Source organism: Lagenorhynchus albirostris, chromosome 2 (genome assembly GCF_949774975.1).
Source record: "Lagenorhynchus albirostris chromosome 2, mLagAlb1.1, whole genome shotgun sequence".
NCBI lineage: Eukaryota > Metazoa > Chordata > Mammalia > Artiodactyla > Delphinidae > Lagenorhynchus > Lagenorhynchus albirostris.
Window position 1 is genome coordinate 160,430,239 of NC_083096.1, and position 16,363 is coordinate 160,446,601.

Consider the following 16,363-nt stretch of genomic DNA (forward strand, 5'->3'; position numbering starts at 1 on the left):
CTATCAGCAGAGAGGGAAAATAAAAAGAGGACAGATGAGGGTTTCAGCTGGAATGGTTATTTGTATACAAAAAAGGCCAAGAAAACTATTTAAAGAATACTGTTACTTTTGGAAATTGGATATTCATTTTATATTTCGATTCTCATAATTTTAGAAATTTTATATTATTTTCCTTATATGAAAGTCACACTATAAGTTCTATTTCCTTCCAATTTCCAAAGCCACCTAATTCCCATACAGGTATTATGGTGATATGGTCCATATACATGAATGTTCTAAGAAAACCCAATGTATAATGTATAATAATGTTTAAGCAGGAAAAACCCATTTTCTCCCTCTGGAAACATTTAGAACAGGATCTATATTTTATTGCTTGCATCAGACCTGTACCTCCAACAGGACTTCACTGTCTGACACAGCTCAAGGTTGCTCAGGACACAGCAGTTAAAATTAGAATAAAATTCCCAGAGAAGGTAAGCATCACGTGAGAATCACACTGCAAGTTTAGAAACTGAACAGACTCAAAGTTTCTTGAGAGCCTCCTTTAGTTGTGTACTGGGCTGGGGTTCTGAGCAGGACCCTCTGAGATAATTTCACCCCATTCTCAACTCCAGCTTGTCCTAATAACCACCTGGGAAGCTTTAATGTAAAGATATAGATTCTTGGCCCCTCTCTCCACCCTTAGACTTAATAACTTAGAATCCCTTGAGTCAAGCCCTGGACATCTGTATTTTTAGACATCTCCATAGGTGATTATGGGGAATAGCCCAGGTTGAAAATAATTTTAACAGTACTTGGTATTTATCTAGCCCTATATGCAAATACTTGCTGAATTCTTTAAACATCTCACACCATTTAATCCTAATGACAATCCTACCAGAAAAGTACTCTCATTAACTCCTTATACAGGATAGGAAACTAAGCCTCAGGTAAAATAACTTCCCCAAGGTCGTAGAGTGGAGTAAGTAGAAGAGCCTGGATTTGAATTCACATCTGACTGCAGAATTTAATAACTATTACACAACACCGCCTTTCCGAGTACTACTGTCATTTTGGCAACTATAAAGAAAACACTAAGTTTAAAGGCCCTGATGTGGGAGTACGTCTGACATACTTGAAAAATAGCAAGGAGAGACTTCCCTGGTGGCGCAGTGGTTAAGAATCCACCTGCCAATGCAGGGGACACCGGTTCGATCCCTGGTCCAGGAAGATCCCACATGCTGCAGAGCAACTAAGCCTGTGCACCACAACTATTGAGCCTGTGCTCTAGAGCCCGTGAGCCACAACTACTGAAGCCCGTGCGCCTAGAGCCTGTGCACCATGACAAGAGAAGCCACCGCAATGAGAAGCCCAAGCACCGCAATGAAGAGTAGCCCCCGCTCGCTGCAACTAGAGAAAGCCCGCGCACAGCAACGAAGACCCAATGCAGCCAAAAATAAATAAATAAATAAACTAAACAGTATGAAAAACAGAAATAGCAAGGAATCCAGTGTGACTAGAGCAGAGTGAGCAAAGTGAATAGTAGAGGAGATGAGGGTGGTGAGCTAACCAAGTCAGCCTAGACCAAAACATATAGGCACTTGTGATCATGGAGATGGGAAGCCACTGGAAACCTCTGTGCAAAGAAGAGAGAATCTGACTTATGCTTTAAAAGAATTTCTCTGGCTGCTTGAGTTGAGAACAGTAGACAGGCAAGGGCAGAAGTAGGGAGACCATTTAGGAGACTTGCAACAATCCAAGTGAAAATGATTGAGAAATGATCAGGTTTTGGATATATTATACGTAGAGCTTATAGAATTTGCTAATGCACTGACTATGGAGTAAGAGAGAAAGGAATCACAGATGACTCCAAGGTCTCTGAATAATTGGATCAAGTAACTGAATAAATCTGTAAAACCACACTACATCAAGAAACCAGAAGATTTCAGGACTAGAAAGGCTCTTTGACATCAATTAGTCCAATATCTTAATTTTACTGTTGTGAGGACCAGAGAAATGAAGTGATTTGATCAAAATCACATAGCTAGTTAAAAAGTGCAAAGCCAGTATTAGATCCCAGGTTTCCTGAATTTCAGTCCAATTCTTATTCTACTATACTATATCACTTCTTTTTCTACCTCTGGAATTAAACAATAATTACAGCCCTACCAAAGCCCTACCACATTTCTCCTGTAGCAAAATTCTACCCTTTTCTTCCTTCTTCTAAACACCCACTCACCGCCTGGTGAGGTCCGAAGGATGCTGCCATTTTGGGTTCTGCATGTGATGAACTTGACCCATCAAGGCACACAGCTCCCCCAAGGTACCTGTGATACAGAGAGATCAGTGGTTAGGAAGCAGCTCAGTGAACTACCGTGTCAGCCTAGGTCAAAACATGTACTTTCAGGGAAGGAGAAAACAGGCACTGGTCCTAATACTATCTATTTATGATTATCACAAGCAGTCAGCACAGAAACTATAAGCCAGAGAAGAGAGCTTGCTCTTGGATGATACGATGATGAAGAAGCAGCAATAATGACAGCCACCATTCATTCATTCAACATCAATTTATTAGCTCCTATAATGTGTGAGAAACTTTACTGGGTCCTAGAATATGGTACAGACAAGACACTGGACCTGCCCAATGAAGTTTATACAGAAGACGGGCAAAAACTTTGCAAAACTGGGCAAAAACCAGTTTCCAAAAACTTTGATATGTAGTGACAGGAGAACTACATGCTGCTATGAGTACAGAGACTGGGGAGTGGGGGTTAGAGAAAGTCCCCTCCAGGGGAAGTAAATTATAAGCAGGGATCTAAAGGATGTATAGACGTTAGTGGGAGGGGTGGGAGGTAGGGATATCCAGTAGAAATAGCTAATATAAAGGCCCAGAGACACAAGACAGCAAAATACATTCAAGAAACAAGAGAAGTTGAGAATAGAAGGCGGGTAGGGGCTTTTTGCTTAGCAAGAAAAATAACTGGAGGCAATTTCTCAAACACCTGGGAGCCAGGCAAGGTGCTAGGCACTATACATGTTATCTTACTAATTCTGAAAAAAATATCTTGTAGGGAGATAGATTTTTTTTTTTTTTTTGCGGTACACGGGCCTCTCACTGTTGTGGCCTCTCCCGCTGCGGAGCACAGGCTCCGGACGCGCAGGCTCAGCGGCCATGGCTCACGGGCCCAGCCGCTCCGCGGCATGTGGGATCTTCCCAGACCAGGGCACAAACCCGTGTCCCCTGCATCGGCAGGCGGACTCTCAACCACTGCGCCACCAGGGAAGCCCGGGAGATAGATTTTTATTAAAATCATTTTAGAGATGGGAAACTATGGCTCAGGGAGGTGAACTTGCCTTAAATGATTATTAAACTGGACTAAAAACTGGCTCTTTTTAGATTCCATGCTTTTGCCACTATTTGATAATGCTTATTTTGCACTTAAGGGCTGAGAATTCGGCTGAAGCTCACAAAGCCAAAAATTATGGTTAGAGAGAATAATTCCCCTAGACCAGTGGCTCTCAAATTTTAACATGCATCATAATCAGCTGCAAATATAAAACAGGTTGCTGGGCCCCAACCCCAGTTTCTGATTCTGTAGGTCTGGAGTGGGACATGGGAATTTGCTTTTGTAACAAACGCCCAAGTGATGCTACTGCTGCTGCTGGTCTGGGAACCACATTTTGAAAACCTCTGCCCTAGACAGTGGAGACCCTTCTTTCAGCTGGTTTACATACTTCTCATTATCGTATCTACCCTGCTCTCAGGAACCAAGAGCTGTCAAACTAGGCGACAGACCATCTTTTCATGTTCTGGTAGAAGATATTTACTTAACTTTTAGGACCAGTATAATTTATTTGAAGCCTCAAGAAGCCCAACTCTGTAGAAAAAGTATATACTTTGGAGTTTAGGCAGACTTGAGTTAAAATTCCAATCCAGCCACTAACTAGCTCTGTAACCCTGGGTAAATCATTCCTCTTATCTATGAAATGTGGACAATAATAATATTTTGCTTGAACTTAAATATTAGGGATATAGTACATAAAAGACCTAGCATATCTTCTGGCACTCAGGCAGTGTGCAGTAAGTGGTAGCTATTATTATTATGGTGTTACAGCCTCGGGACTATGTTAGTTTGCAAAGACTCTTCAAAGCCTGTGACAATCAATCACCTATTTATAAGGAAAAAATGCTTATTAAGTGGATCAGTCTACATATAAACTATGACATGCTTTATAACACTCAGCAGAAATTCTCTAACCATAATGAGATGATACTTTTCAGCAAAAATTTATAGATTCATTACATTAAATGTTTCTATGCAGTTAAAATAAAAAAGCACAACCAAGGGTAAAAGAAGACAACTGACAAAATGAAAAATGTACCTGAAACGTATTTGCAAGGGTTTACTGTCCTTATTCTGCAAAGATAAGTCTCCTCATCAAACAAAACAAAAGAGGTCAAGGACATGAATAGGTAATTCTCAAAACTAATACAAGTAATCAATAAACGTAATGAAAAGATGCTCAATCTCACTAATATGGAAATAAAACATATTATCTCACTTCTTGAAAAGGAACTACAAATCAGAAATGGGTTTTCCTGGGCTTCCCTGGTGGTGCAGTAGTTGAAAGTCCGCCTGCCAATGCAGGGGACACGGGTTCGTGCCTTGGTGCGGGAAGATCCCACATGCCGCGGAGTGGCTGGGCCCGTGAGCCATGGCCGCTGAGCCTGCGCGTCCAGAGCCTGTGCTCCGCAGCGGGAGAGGCCACAACAGTGAGAGGCCCGCGTACCACAAAAAAAAAAAAAAAAAGAAAGAAATGAGTTTTCCCTTTAAGAGAGAAGTAGCTTTTGATTAGAAAATCCCTTGCCTGTTTGATTTGTTAAGCTAAAATCAAAGGTCTCTACTCAAATTGCTTTTCCTTTACCATACTTTCATATCACTAGCATCCCCCTCCCTCTAGCCCCCACAAAAAGGACATTTCAATGGTGAGAAATCAGCTTTCCAAGAATTTCAAGATACATTTTTCTTGCCAAAGCATCACCAAAGGAGGGCTGGCAAGATATGGAAAGTCTGGTGTCCAGTCTCAAATGGGACAAGATTATCTGTAGACCATGTCCTTCAGCTTACTCATCTTTTACCACGTAGACTCTATAAAACTGTCCTGACGATGGAGACTAAAGATATACCTATAAACCTCCTACAAAGAAACCTATTCACTTTAAACTAAAAGAAGAAAAAGACTGATCAATTAGGCCCAATGAGGCTTCAAGTATTCAACTGCTAGGCGTCATAATCTAGCAGCAGCAACTTACATACAGCATTTACCATGTATCAGGCAGTATCCTATGTGCTTTACATATATTAACATATTTATTCCTTACAATAATCCTATGAGGTATTTCCCCCAATTTACAGATGAAGAGGCACAGAGAAGTAATTGGTCCAAGGTTACACAGCTAGTGACAGAGCCCAAATTCCAATAACAGAATACCATCATAGGGTTGAGTTTCCTGAAAAATTTTCTAGGACTGACATTTCACTGTGGGGATTAGAAAGCAAGAATCACATTGCAATATGTCTTGTATATCCAGTTGGTACCTCAGCACAGCGCTGAGTAAACAAAGGCTCAATAACTATTGTCTCGGCTTATGTACCAAGAAATGTTAGTTTTCATTAGCACTAAGAACTTAACTGATGTACCAGGGTAACCTTTATTATTAATAAGGGTTAATGATCTAGAGATAATGGGAGCTAATATTTATCAAGCATTTATTATGTGCCAGGCACTTTGCTAACTGCTTTCCATGTATCTTATCACTTAATCCTAACAACCACATGAGACAAATACCATTATCTCCATTTTATTCATGAATAAACTGAAGCTTAGAAAAGATACTCATCTATCATCTAGTAAATGGGAAAGCCAGGATTCAAACCCATGTGGGGCTATTAATCCAAAAACCTTATTTCAGCTCATAGCTTCAATCTCTTCTTCCTCCAAATTTAGAGATGCTAACAAGAATAGAAACATTTAAATTTTCTCTTTTCATAGTTTCCAACAGATGGGCTTTCTTGGACCAACAATCAGTACGATGGGTTTATTTTAAGTTGTGGCTAAAAGGTGGTGAAGACTGTCCTTTGTTTTGTGGCTAAGAATGAAATTCATCTAAGAATGAAATTAGGAGGAAAAAACCTCAACATTTCAGAGATGAGATCAGCGGTTCACCGAAACAATCTATAAATATGCAGCTGTTATAAAGGAGGAGTAATAATAATGCTGAATGCTTGCTATGCCAATGGCCCTTCTGACAGGTCTTATACATCACCATACTTTGTACCACATGACCAAGAACAGAGACTCTCTCTGCTGGCTAATGACCTAAGATCTGGCCTGGCACCAACAGGTCATTAAGTGAATCAATCAGATACTCTCCCTTGGAATGTGAATGTGAGCTTTAATAATGAGAACAAGAGAGAGAACAGCACACAGAGGTAGGGCTCTAGGAGAGGACAGACACTTGAGATAGCTAATAGAGAGCAGCAGAAGCACTAGTCATAGAGATAGATAAGATTAGAAGTACCAGAATCACTAACTCAGCAGGGAAAACCTATTGAAAAGGAAACAAAGGCATCCATTTCTGAAGGGGCCTGGCTCTATGGTTGATTCTTTTTATTATGAGGCCAAGCTATGTAGCTGAGCCTCTAATCTTCATCTTTTCCTGTAAATCCTTAAACTCAGTTACTTAAAGGCAATCACAATGTCTTTATTCAATGCAATCAAAAAACTACCTAATACAGGGGAGGGAATGAAGAGGGAAGGAAAGAAAAAAAAATGTGCTACAGGGGTATAGGCTATTGCTTTTACAAAAAGATTAATAGAATAGGAATAGGGAATTCCCTGGCTGCCCAGTGGTTAGGTCTCCATGCTCTCACTGCTGATGGGCCGGGTTCAATATCTGGTCGGGGAACTAAGATCCCACATCCCACAAGTCGCACAGTGTGGTCAAAAAAAAAGGGAAAAAAGATTAAGTAGAAAGCCAGAATGCAAACATCCAGGCCAACAAAAGTGTGATGATCTAGTACAAATCTTGACTGATTTTTTCTATGCATACAAGGCAAAAAACAAAAGAAAGAAACAGGAATTATTATATAACTCATTTCTGCAGTGTTGTATTGTACAGGGGATATTGAACAATGTATGAATGTTCTCAACAGTAATGGCAAATGTAGAAACAGAATTTACATAATCACTGCTGCTTATGGTCTTCAGTAAAAATCAAAGCAGACTTCCACTTCTAATCATAATGAATGGGCATACCTCCACTGTAAGCAACTAGAGACTGGGCAAAATGTATGAAACAACTATATTCAGACTGCTCAGAACTGTAATCCCTAAGGGAAAGGAAACAATTGAGGTGAGACTCAAAACTTCTTATGAGTCTATGAGTTTATAATTTTTCAAAATAAAAAGTTTTTTTTTAATGAAGGCAAAACAAATATAAAATAAGTAAACAAAAGCAGAGAGGCTTCACAACAGCAGACCTGCACTATAAGACACTAAAAGGAGTTCATCAGGAAAAAAGAAAATATGAGATGGAAAGGAATCAAGAGCACTGGAAATGGTAAATATGTGAGTAAATACAAAAGCCCTTTTCTCATTTAAAAAGTGTCTTTAAAAGATAACTGTTTAAAGTAAAAGCAATAATCAGGGACTGCCCTGGTGTTCCAGTGGGTAAGGTTCCGTGCCCCCAATGCAGGGGGCCCGGGTTCGATCCCTGGTCAGGGAACTAGATCCCACGTGTATGCCGCAACTAAGAGTCTGCATGCTGCAACTAAGAGTCTGCATGCCGCAGTGAAGATCCCACGTGCCACAACTAAGACCTGGAGCAGCCAAAATCAATAAATAAATATTTTAAGAAAACAAAAAAATAAAGTAAAAGCAATAATGTATTGAAGAGTTTATAATATATGTATAAAAACAGTAACAAAAAATGGAGATTTGGAAGGGTACTATTGTTAGGGCCTTACAGTATATGTTAAGTGGTATATTATTTGAAGGTAGACTGATTAAAGTTAAAGATCTGTATTGTAAACTATAGAGCAACAGTTCTCAAAGTATGTCCCAGGATCTGTGGGAGTCCTCAACACCCTTCTGAGGCTTCACAAGATCAAAATTATTTTCATAACAGCACTAAGATATTATTTGTTTTTACTACTTGCAATCTCTCAAAAGTGTACTGGGGAGTTTTCAAGAGGCTACACAACATGATATGGAATGCAGATTCACATATGAGAATCTGGTAGTTTTCTATTAAGCTAGATGTTAAAAAAAATCTGCAAAAATGTAAATCAATGCATTCTTCTCCCTAAACTTTTGGTTTTGTTTTGAAAATTATAGTTATTTTTAATAAAAACATTGTTAACATGCAATGAATTATCTTAAAATATATTAATAAATATTTTAACAATTTACCAGTTATAACTTTTAATATGGTTGCATATAGATAGATACAATGCAAACAAACAAAAACATTTTGGGGTCCTCAATTTTTAAGAGTATGAATGATCTGGAAGAGTGTAAACAAGTCCTGAGACCAGAAACTGTGAGAACTACTACCCTAGAACAACCACTGAAAATAAAACAAAGAGGTATAGGTAATAAGTCAAGCATGGAGATAAAACAGAATACTAAAAAATACTCAAAAAAAAAAAACCAGGAAAAGATGAAAGAAGAAACAACGAACATATAGACAAATAGAAAACAAGTAGTAAGATGGTAGATTTAAATCCAACCGATAATTACATTAAATATGACAGGACTAACACTTGAATTAAAAGACAGATTGTGAGACCAGGGGGAAACAAAACTCAACTATATGCTGTCTACAAGACATCCACTTTAAACATATAGATAGTTTAAAAGTAAAAGGATGAAAAAAACATATCATGCAAACACTAGTCAAAAGAAAGCTTGAATGGCTATTTAAATCAGACAAATTAAACTCTAAAACAAGGAATATTACTAAGAGTAAAAAGAGACAGTTCATAATGATAAAGGGGTCAATTCTTCACGAGGACATAGTATTGCTAAATGTATATGCATCTAATGGCAGCGTTTCAAAATACATGAGGCAAAAATGACAGAACTGAAAGGAGGAACAAAAACATCCACAACTAGGGTTGAAGATATGAACTCTTCTTTTAATGAGAAAATCTGTAAAGATATAGAATTGATAACTACCATCAACCAACAAAACCTTATTGAAATTTATAGAACACTCTACCAACATCAGAATATACATTTTCAAGTACACATGGACCATTCACCAAGATAGACCATATGCTGGCCTATAAAGTAAGCCCCAGTATATTTAAAAGGATTGAAATCACACCAAGTATATTCTCTAACCACAACAGAATTAAACTAGAAATTAATAATAGGAAGATAGCTGAAAACTCCTAAATATTTGGAAATTAAGCAACACACTTCTAAATAACCCACAGGTCAAACAAGAAATCACAAGGGAAATTAGAAATTGCTTTGAACCAAATGAAAATGAAAACACATCAAATTTGTGACATGCACCTAAGTAGCACTTAAAGGGAAACTTGAGACTTAGAAAGGTCTCAAATCAATGACATAAGTTTCCACATTAAAAATCTAGAGAGGGGCTTCCCTGGTGGCGCCGTGGTTGAGAGTCCGCCTGCCGATGCAGGGGACGTGGGTTCGTGCCCAGGTCCGGGAGGATCCCACATGCCGCGGAGCGGCTGTGCCTGTGAGCCATGGCTGCTGAGCCTGCGTGTCTGGAGCCTGTGCTCCGCAACAGGAGAGGCCACAACAGTGAGAGGCCCACATACCACAAAAAAAAAAAATCTAGAGAACAAGAACAAATTAAAGCCAAAGTAAATGGAAAAGAAATAATAAAGAGAAGAAAAGAAAATAGCCAACAACATAGAAATATGAAACTAAAAACTTACTTTGGGGAAAAAATTAGTAAAATTGATAAACCTTTAACTAGATTTGTTTAAGAAAAAAAAGACAAATTACCAATATTAGAAATGAAACAGTGAACATCACTACAGATCTTACAGTAATTAAAGGAATAATAAGGAAATTTTTAATGAATAATTTTATGCCAATAAATTCATCAACTTAGATAAAATGGACAAATTCCTTGTAAGACACAAATTACCAAGATAAAGAAATTCTGAAAAGCCCGGTATCTATTACATCTGTAGTTACAAACCTTGCCAAAAAGAAAACTCCAGGCTTTATTGGTAAATTCTACCAAACATTTAAAGGAAGAAACAATACCAATCCTGCACAAACTGAGAAACTGAGGAGAAAACAACTCCCAACTAAATTTATGAAGCCAGCATCACCATGATACTTAAACCAGAGGAAGACAGTACATACGAGAAAAATTGAAGACCAATATTCCTCATAAACAAGACATAAAAACCCTTAAAAATACTAGCAAATTGACTAAAGGATAATTCATCAAGACCCAGTGACTTTACCCCAGGAATGCAAGTTGGCCTAACAGTCAAAAAAAAGTAATAAATGTAGTACACTGTGTTACAAAATAAAGGAGAAACACAATATGATCCAAATAAATGCAGAAAATTCATTTGACAAAGTTCATCATTCATTCATGATAAAAACTCCCACCAAACTACAAATAGAAGGGGAACTTCCTCACCTGATAAAGAGCATCTATGATGAATCTACATCTAATATCATACTTAATGTACTAGAGATCCTAGTCAGTGCTGTAAGGCAAGAAATAAAAAAGGCTTATAGATTGGAAAGGAAGAAATACACTGTCCTTATTTGCAGATAAAGTCATGTTAACAAAGAAACTTCTAAGGGGTCTATTAAAAAGTTACCAAAAGTAATAGAAAAACTTAGCATGGTTGTAGGACACAAGGTCAACATAAAAAATCAACTGTATATCTATATGCTAGCAATGACCAGCTAGAAATTGAAAATTAAAAAGTATCACTTACAATACCATAAAAAAGCATAAGATACTTATGAATTAATTTAACAAAATATGTACAAGACCTGTACAAAAAACTGCTGAGAAATTAAAGACATAAATAAATTGAGAACTATATCCTGTTCATGGACTGGAAGGCTCAACATTGTTATGATATCAACTTTCCCCAAATTGTTCTACAGATTCAACACAATCCCAGTGAAATACCCAACAGGTATTTTTTTTAACAAATTGACAAGATGAAATTGATTTTAAAAAATTATGGAAATCCAAAGGACCAAACAATTTTAAGACTTACTATAAAGTTACAGTAATCAAGACAGTGTAATATTGACATAAGAAAATACACATATATTAATGGAACAGAATAGAGAAGTCAGAAATAAACACATGGAAAGAATAATTTTTTCAATAAATGGTGTTAGAACACTTAGATATTCATATTAAAAAAAAAGAACCTAACCTTTGCCTTAAAAAAGCCATAAAATAGTATAATCACTTTGGAAAACAGTTTGGAAGTTTCCAATACAGTTAAAAAAACACATACTAAATGACTCAGCAATTTCACTCCTAATTATTTTCCCTAGAGAAATGAACACATGTTCACACAAAAAACCCATATATGAATGTTTATAGATGCTTTATTCATAATAATCAAAAGCTAGAAACAGAAATGTCCATCAACAAATGATTAAACTGTGGTATATTCATACAAGGAAAAATTCAGCAGTGGATGTATAGAACATACATGCAACAACATGGAGTTGTTTCTTGTTGTTTTAAAAAACTACTCCAACTAAAAGAAACCAAACACAAAAGAGCACATACTGCATGATTCCATTTATATGTAACTCTAGAAAAGACAAATCTAATCTATAATGACCAAAAAGAAATCAGTGCTTTCCTAGAGCTGAAGTGGAGGCAGGGACAGATTGACTGGGATGGAACACAAGGGAAATTTTTAGGGTGGTGGGAATGTTCTATCAAGCTTGATTGCTGTGATGATCTCACAAGTGCATAGTTCTGTCAAAACTCACCAAGTACACTTAAAATGGGTACATTTTATTGCATGTAAAACATACCACATTAAAGTTGATTTAAAAAAAGAAAAAAAGTTAATGCATACTTCCAGATAAATATAACAGGTTGACTGCATGAGTTTATCTCTTCTTGCTCCTAACATCCCTCACTAAATTGGAAAAGAAAGGTCTCAAATGAATGATCTTAGCAACCGTCTACAGAAACTAGAAAAAGAAGAGCAAATGAAACTCTGAGTAAGCAGAAAAAGGGAAGTAATAAATATCAGAATGGGGGCTTCCCTGGTGGCACAGTGGTTGGGAGTCCGCCTGCTGATGCAGGGGACACAGGTTCGTGCCCCCACCCGGGAATATCCCACATGACGTGGAGCAGCTAGGCCCGTGAGCCATGGCCGCTGAGCCTGCGCGTCCGGAGCCTGTGCTCCACAACGGGAGAGGCCACAGTGGTGAGAGGCCCACGTACCACACACAAAAAAATATATCAGAATGGAAATTAATGAAACAGAAAAACAGAGAAAAATCAATGAAAAAGCTGTTTTTTTAAAAAAGAAAAATAATAATGTTGATAAAGTTTTAGCCAGACTGATTGGAAGAGAGAAAACACAAATGACCAATACTAAAAATGGGAAAGATGGTATCACTAGATACTATATAAAAGGTTAATAACAGAGTATTATTAACCTTAATGCCAATAAATTTAATAACTTAGATGAAATAAACAAATTCCTTGAAAGACTACCAAAGCTCACCCAAAAAGAGATACCAGTTCTTCTATTATACAAATTCTTCCAAAAAATTGAAGAGGTGGAAATACTTCCCAATTCACTCTGTGAGGCCACCATTACTCTGCTACCAAGACGACACAAAGAAATTACAAGAAAAGTACAGACCATATCCCTTATGAAGATAGATTCATAAAAAAATTTTAGCAAATCAACCCAACACTATTAGTACAAGGATAATACTTTAAGACCAAGTGCAGAATGCTTAAGACCAGGAATGCAAGATTGGTTTAATACTGGAAAATCAAATAATACAATTCTCTAACATTATATGATTATCTCAGTAGATGCAGAGAAAGTATTTAATAAAACCCAATACCTGTTTCTAATAAAAATGTACAAATATCAACTGAATTTCCATATACTAGCAACAATCTTGGTAAAGATGGGAGTAACTGGAATTCATACACTGCTGGTGGGTATATAAAATGGTACCACTTTGGAAAACAGTTTGATAGGTTCTCAAAATGTTAAACATACCTACTGTATGACCCAGTCATTTGAAAGCATATCCATACAAAGATTTGTACATGAATGTTTATAACAGCTTTATTTAAATAGCCAAAAATTGGAAACAATCCAAATGCCCATCATTAGATGAATGGATAAACAAATTGTGGTATATCTATATAATGGAATACTACTCAGCAATAAAAAGGAATAAACTACCAAGAAAATGATTAACTGCAAAATAATTATGTTTTAAGAAAGAAGCCAGGCTCAAAAAAGAGTATACAGTGACAGCAGCTCAGCAGTTGCCTGGGGAGTGGAGGGAGCAAGGAAAGGCAGGATGAAGGAATCACAAAAGGGCACGAAGAAATTTTGGGGTGTTACAGTATGTTTTTCTTGATTGCAGTGATAGTTTCATGGGTGTTTACATATGTCAAAATTCAACAAACTGTATACTTTAAGTTTGTGCAGTTTATTGTATTTCAATTAAAACTCAAGAGAGAAAAAATATGTTGAGAGAGGTAAGAAATTCATAAAATAAGAACATAAAAAAAAGAACAAAACAGGAAAGAATTCTTAGAAGTCATAAATGTGAATGTAAAAATAAAGAAGTTAATAAGAATAGAAAATATCCCAGAAAATAGAATAAAGAGACAGAGACAGAAAAGGGAAAGAAAAAGTAAGAGACATAGAAGATCAATCCTTGGAAGTTCAATATCTAACTATTAGGAATTTCTTAAAGTGAGAGTAGATTATACAGAGAAGAAACAATTATCAAAGAAATATAAGAAATTCTCAGAACTGAGAAATATATATCCAAATTAAAAAGGCCCACTGAGGACTTCCTGGTGGTGCAGTGGTTAAGAATCCCTCTGCCAATGCAGGGGACACGGGTTCCAGCCCTGGTCTGGGACGATCCCACATGCTGCAGAGCAACTAAGCCCGTGCGCCACAACTACTGAGCCTGTGCTCTAGAGCCTGTGTGCCACAACTACTGAAGCCCGCGAGCCTAGAGCCCATGCTCTGCAACAAGAGAAGCCACCGCAGTGAGAAGCCCGCGCACCACAACGAAGAGTAGCCCCCACTCACCACAACTAGAGAAAGCCCGCACACAGCAATGAAGACCCAATGCAGCCAAAAATAAATTAAATAAATAAATTTATTTTTCAAAAAAAAGTAGAATGGTGATTACCAGGGGCTTTGGGGGAGTGGCAGGGGAAGGCTAGTTATTTTTTAACGGGTATAGAGTTTGAGATTTGCAAGATAAAAAAGTTCTAGAGATCTGTTTCACAACAATGTGAATAAACTTAACACTACTAAACTATACACTTAAAAATGGTTAAGATGGTAAATTTTATGTTACTTTTTTTTACCACAATTAAAAAAAAAAGACTAACGGGTCATGTCAGAAAACACATGAGCCCGCTTGAAGGATTTCTCATTGGTCAAAACTGGGACAAATTGAGCATCAAAAAGAATACTGACTATAATTGATTAGAAGACATTGATTTTTTTAAATTCATGAGATAATAGTGATACTAAAAAAAAAATTGAAATCTTCATACAAGTATGCTAGCTAGTACTTGTAGAAGAAACGATATATTTAGAAAACAAACATTTTCTATGCAACTCTGTGTAGTAGCTGATTCCAGCAGAGATCGCCAATGAATGCTCAAACCATTAGGTGAACAATTGTTGTGGAACAGGATATTCAAATGGTACCAAGGAATCACCCCACAGATGACTTACTAATTACAAAGGGGAAAATGTACCTTAGAATGGAAAGATATGGCAGTTAACACTTTAACAAAGTGATCAAACTTAGCATCACTATTAGTAGAACAATCTGTCATTAGGTGGTGCCTCCTTATCTGATATGGGATGAACACACAATGGTACCTATGAATTATTCCAGCTTATTTTAAACGCTTAGTCTGAATCTAATCCCTCCTCTAGACCCAACTTCCAGTTTACAGGAAATATAGGGGATGGAGGAACAAGTTAAACAACGCCACGAGGAAACAATCAGACGCAATTCAGAAGGTGGGACAAACTACAAACCAAGTGACCTAGATTAAGAGAGACTAAAGAGACAATAACTAAACACATGAACCTTGATTAGATCTTGTTTGAACAATTTACAAGAAGACATATTTGGGAAAACAGGGGAAACTGGAATATGGACTAGATATTAGATAATTTTAAGAAATTATGATTAAATATAAATTGCCAAGAAACATGTGAAAAATGTTTAACCTCATTAATTATTAAAAAAAATGTTAAAATTTACCTGTCAAATTGGTGACAAAAATTAATACAATTTTTTTGGGCAGGACAATCTGGTAACGTGTAATGAAAGTTTTAAAAATGTTTATATACTTTACCCAGCAATTCCACTTCTAGGCATTCATCCCATAGAAATAAGAGTTGTACATAAATATTTATGAACCAGAATGTTCACTGCAGCATTACTAATGAAAATGGACATAAGCTAATTATCAAGATGGAATAATAAATGATACTTCATAATCACTAAGAAATCTTAATTTGAGATATTTAACATGGAAAGGTCCCTAATACATTAAGTAAATGGAAGAGAGTAGTTATATTTTGGGATCTTAGAGGGCAGAACTAGGAACTACCATTGGAAATTATAAGGAAGCACAGTTTGGCTCAATGTAAGGACTAATTTTCTAACAATTAGAATTTTCTGAAAAGAATCTAAAAAAGAATGAACATATGTGTATGTATAAGTGAATCACTTTGCTGTACACCTGAAACTAATACAACATTGTAAATCAACTATACTGTAATTAAAAAAAAAAAAGAATTTTCTAAGCAATGAATGGCCTGCTTCATGAGGTGATGAGTTCTGCACTATTAGACTCTAAGCAAAGGCTGAAGGGTCACTTGGCAAAGATAATACAGAACAGATTTATATGTTAGGAGATTAAGGAGATCTTAATGGTCCTTTCCTACTCTAAGAATTTATAATCCCATATAAAGTTATCCATTAGCTGGGATGTCAGAAAGGAAGTGGTTGGTATTTCTTTATAAATGCTATTAAAGACCCATGTGGCACTAAACTAAAAAGAGATTATACCTATATT

At 36.7% G+C, this 16,363-nt stretch overlaps 1 protein-coding gene across 4 annotated transcripts in view; it reads right to left on the reverse strand.

The window, feature by feature from the left end:
• The window catches only part of S100PBP (S100P binding protein), a 31,745-nt gene that overhangs the window by 2,609 nt on the left and 12,773 nt on the right, over positions 1-16,363 (reverse strand). For all 4 annotated transcript variants that reach the window (XM_060140658.1, XM_060140659.1, XM_060140656.1 and 1 more), the window contains one exon: positions 2,219-2,306. In XM_060140658.1, coding sequence (XP_059996641.1) covers positions 2,219-2,306 — 88 coding nt within the window. The remainder of the gene's footprint in view (positions 1-2,218; positions 2,307-16,363) is intronic.